Here is a 4378-nt window from a genome sequence, read left to right on the forward strand (position 1 = left end):
GTTCACCCAGAATCTTGGGTTGGACTCGTCCTTTTCTGCAGAGCTTTGGGGTATTCTCTCTGGTATCAATCTTGCCAAAAGCCTGGGTATAAGGAGGTTATCTGTGGAGTCTGATAACATGGAAGCCATCAATATGATTTCCGATAATCATGCTATTTGTCTTAGTAGCCGCAACCTTATCAAAGCTATCAAACGGCTTTCCTCGTCCTTTGAGTCCTTAAAGTTCAGCCACATTTTCAGAGAGCAAAACTGAGTTGCGGATCGCTTAGCGGCAGCTGGTCATGAGGGGATGCTAGGCGTTACTACACTTTCTGATCCTCCTATCTTTCTTTCTTCTCTTCTTTTAGAGGATAAGATTGGGGTTAGCTTTCCCAAGCTAATCCCAAGTTAGTTTTTCTTGTCTGTTTGTTTTTTCTTTTCTGTTTCTAAAAAAAAAAAAAAAATAAATATTTTATACATGATGATATTTGAAAAGTCCAATTGATAATTATATAACAAGTCAAATAAGAGTAAATTAGTATATTAAACTAGTATGTTAATTTTTTTTTTTGTTAGGTATGCTTAAAATTACACAGTTTTGTATTTTAGGAATAAATTTGCACTTCCCATAAAAAATGACAATAGCAAATTTGAACCTTATCCTAAAAATCAAACTAATTTTTTTTTTTGTTTGTTTGAGTTTCATACCAGAAAAAACTAAAGAATTTTTTTAAAATAGGTGGAAAATTTATTACAACAACAAAAAATTAAAAGAAAGTTCATATATTATTACTGAATAAAAAATTAGAACTTACATAATTTTCGAATTTACTAGGCTAATATTAATATGATATAGTAATAAAAAAATTAAAAAAAAAAGAGTGATTAGAACAAGTAATTGGTGGAAGAGGCAGCATCAGAGTGATCACCAAAAGTGAAAGGGCATTGGGAGAGAATAGGCATAGTTGATCTTTGATCATCACTTGAAGAAGAAATCAAACTATTGCTGTTTGAACTTTCACCCATATAGTAATATGAATTCTTTTGAATTGTATTTACAAAACCCCCATAGATATCACTGTTTCCATAATTCTGATTATCCTCAAAAGCCCCATAGATATCATTGTTTCCATAATTCTGATTATCCTCAAAACCCCCATAGATATCATTGCTTCCATAATTCTGATTATCCTCCAAACCCCCATGGATATCACTGTTTCCATAATTCTGATTATCCTCAAAACCCCCATAGATATCATTGCTTCCATAATTCTGATTATCCTCCAAACCCCCATGGATATCACTGTTTCCATAATTCTGATTATCCTCCAAAACCCCCATAGGTTGAACTGTATTATATTTTCAAAACCCCTACAATTCTGATTATCCTCCAAACTCAAGTGATTGTTGATCATCCAAAAGCTATCATCCACATGACAATAATAATCAATCTTTCTGGATTCAAGGGGTTCAATACTTGCAAGATCACCAAAACAATCATCAATGGGCCTCTTGTTCTTGTTGTTTTTTTGTAAGTCTATTCTGTCCTTGAAAATCTTAATTTTAGCCTCTATTTCATTCACAGAAACCCTCAACTCATCCCCTGATAAACCCCCAATCCAATTCGACAAACTTGAAATCACCAAATCAATATTATTATTATTATTCGTACCTTTGTTTTCTTGTTTCTTGTCACGGAGAAGATCCAAGCAATTCACTTCTTTCTTGTGAAAGCTGTCTAATCCCTTGTAGAAAGAGCACATATTCCTCACTTGAATTTCATTCTCAGGCCAGAAATCAACTTTGCCGTCTGGATCGAAACAAACCATACAAACATCAATTCCACATAGGGTTTGAAGCTCCATGGCTTTCTTCTTCAGAGTTGGTTTCCGTTTCAGGAAACTTGAGCTTGTAGCTTGGTCACCATTCAAGATTTTCTTCAAGAAATTAGCTTTCCGGCCTTCTTTCTCCCCTCTTCCTCTTCCTCTTCTCGGAGAAGCCATTTCAGAAATTATGTATATGGAATAGTAAATTAATTGTGTATCTTATTTATACACCAAAATCAAAGCTTTTGTTCCAAGTTAATAATCTAGAGAATCTGTAATTGATATTCATATTTATTACTTGCCATCATTATAGCTTCACTTTTTGAGAGAGGAAGGAGGAAGGAGGAAGGAAGCAACATCTTAACAGGGTTTCATTAAACATCATATGTTCTTGCTGTCATACAATTCTTAATTTTTTTTTTAAATTGTTGGAACCTCTCTCATAAAAGGAAATTAGATGGAAAAAGAGACCACACTTAGGGCCTGTTTGCGGTTGCAGTTGCGGTTTGCGGTTAGCTGTTAGCTAATAACTGTTGCGGTTGTTGTTAGCTGTTTGCGGTTGCAGTTGCTATTAGCTGTTCAATTACTAGTGTTTAGTAAAATATCTAAATTTTAAATTAATAAATGATGAAATTATAAAAGGGAAAATGTGAAAAAATGCTCATAACGTTTATAACTAGGAATAATTTTACTCTTAATGTCTAAAATAGTACAATTTTACCCATAACGCTAGTAGCTAAGAGTAATTTTACCCCTAACAAGTTGGATCGATTTCAAATATTATTAGAAAACATAGATATTTTATTTCTTATTCTACACCAATTGCACATATCATTAGTTCTAAAAAAACGATTTCATATTTTTTTTGTCATTTAGTAATAAATTATAAGTTAATATATATAAATTCCGCGGAATATTTGAATTTTTTTTGTCCAACTCGTACAAAAGACAATATATTTTTTTTATTTTCTTAAAAAAAATTCACGTCTAATCATATATTTGTGATCTGTTACTGACGATGATAAAATGGTGCACATGTAAAGTGTAGATGACAATATTCATGACCAAGAAGACAGTTTGATAAATTATTTTTCAAATTGACCCAACTTGTCAATGTTAGGGGTAAATTTGCTTTTGACTGCCAAAATTAGGGATATAATTGCACCATTTTAGACGTTAAGGGTAAAATTGTTTTTAGTTATAAATGTTAGGGGTATTTTTGCACCTTATCCTATTATATAATAAAAAAAATGTGTTACACAAATTAATAAAAATAATCAATATAAAAAATAAAAAAATTATTGAACGCAATAAAACCTTAATTTTCTAGTAATTATGTTATAGAAATATCAATAATGTTAAAGAATAAAAGTATTTTGTGGAAATAAGAAAAATAATTTTGTCAATAACAAATAACTGCAAACAGCTGTTTATGAAAAACTTCAAATATGAGCTTTTTGTGAAACGTTCCAAAACGTTACAGTTTCCAGAGAAAATACTAAACGTTGCGTTTATATAAACCTAACCAAACACTATATTTGCTGCGGTTTGAAGTGAAACGCTAAACGCTCTTCCGAAAAGCTGAAACAAACACCCTCTTAAAGTTAAAAACAAGAATATACAATCAAATCTTTTATATGTCCATAAGAAATATGGAGAATCTGCAATCAAGATTCACATTTATAGCTTCACCTTTTGAGGGGAGGGAGGAAGGAAGGAATCCAAGATTCTCAATTAATATCCAAAAGATTCTCAACTATATTAATATCATAATGTTGCTTTCCTTTTTATGTTAAATCTAGACTTAAATTAATTTTCTTTTTAATTTTTTAAAAGAATTTATTATAGAAGGAAATTGCTAAGAATATGGCTTATGTTTTATTTATTTATTTATTTTTTTTTTATAGAAATATGGCCTCCATGTTGAGGAAAGTGAAGGGTATCTTAATGTTCCAATTAATGTATATACTTACCATTTTAGCATAAAAAAGTATGCATAGTATAGTACTGTTCCGATTAATTATATATCTATCATTTTATGTATAGGTTTTTTAGTTTATAATTTACGGTTTAATTTAGAGTTTATATTTTAAGATATAAATTTTATATAAATAATAATAAAAATATTTAATTTTTTTTGTGTGAATAAAACATAACTTATTATTATTTTAAATCAGAAGATAGAACATCAAGTATAAACGATGGTGGGCAAGCCCACTCACCACGAACAGAACTAGAAGTAACAGCCTTAGCAAGACTACCGATATCTCTGATAAATACAAATCGAATCAACTGGAATTTAATTTGGAACCTGAAGGTAGCACCAAAAATTAAGAATTGTCTATGGAGAATATTTACTAACTGTTTACCAACGCTAAACAACCTTGCATCCCGCCATAGCTCTCTTCCTAATTGCTGCCCCATTTGTGGCGCATTTGGGGAAAATGAATTTCATGTTTTCATCCGGTGTCCACGGGCGTATCAAGTTTGGCAAAAAAATTTCCAAGATAATCGAATGGATCAGATTACCAGTTTCATTCAGTGGTTTATCAGTCTCCTTGAAGATGCAACGA

General features: G+C 31.1%; 1 protein-coding gene across 1 annotated transcript; it reads right to left on the reverse strand.

Moving 5' to 3' along the window:
• Positions 1 to 882: 882 nt before the first annotated feature.
• Positions 883 to 2036, reverse strand: LOC136216729 (uncharacterized). Its single transcript, XM_066003285.1, has one exon. The coding sequence runs from the start codon at positions 1980 to 1982 to the stop codon at positions 1035 to 1037; it is 948 nt and encodes a 315-aa protein (XP_065859357.1). The 5' UTR covers positions 1983 to 2036; the 3' UTR covers positions 883 to 1034.
• Between the last annotated feature and the right edge of the window lie 2342 nt (positions 2037 to 4378).

The sequence above is a fragment of the Euphorbia lathyris genome, chromosome 2 (genome assembly GCF_963576675.1).
Source record: "Euphorbia lathyris chromosome 2, ddEupLath1.1, whole genome shotgun sequence".
In the NCBI taxonomy this organism is placed as follows: domain Eukaryota; kingdom Viridiplantae; phylum Streptophyta; class Magnoliopsida; order Malpighiales; family Euphorbiaceae; genus Euphorbia; species Euphorbia lathyris.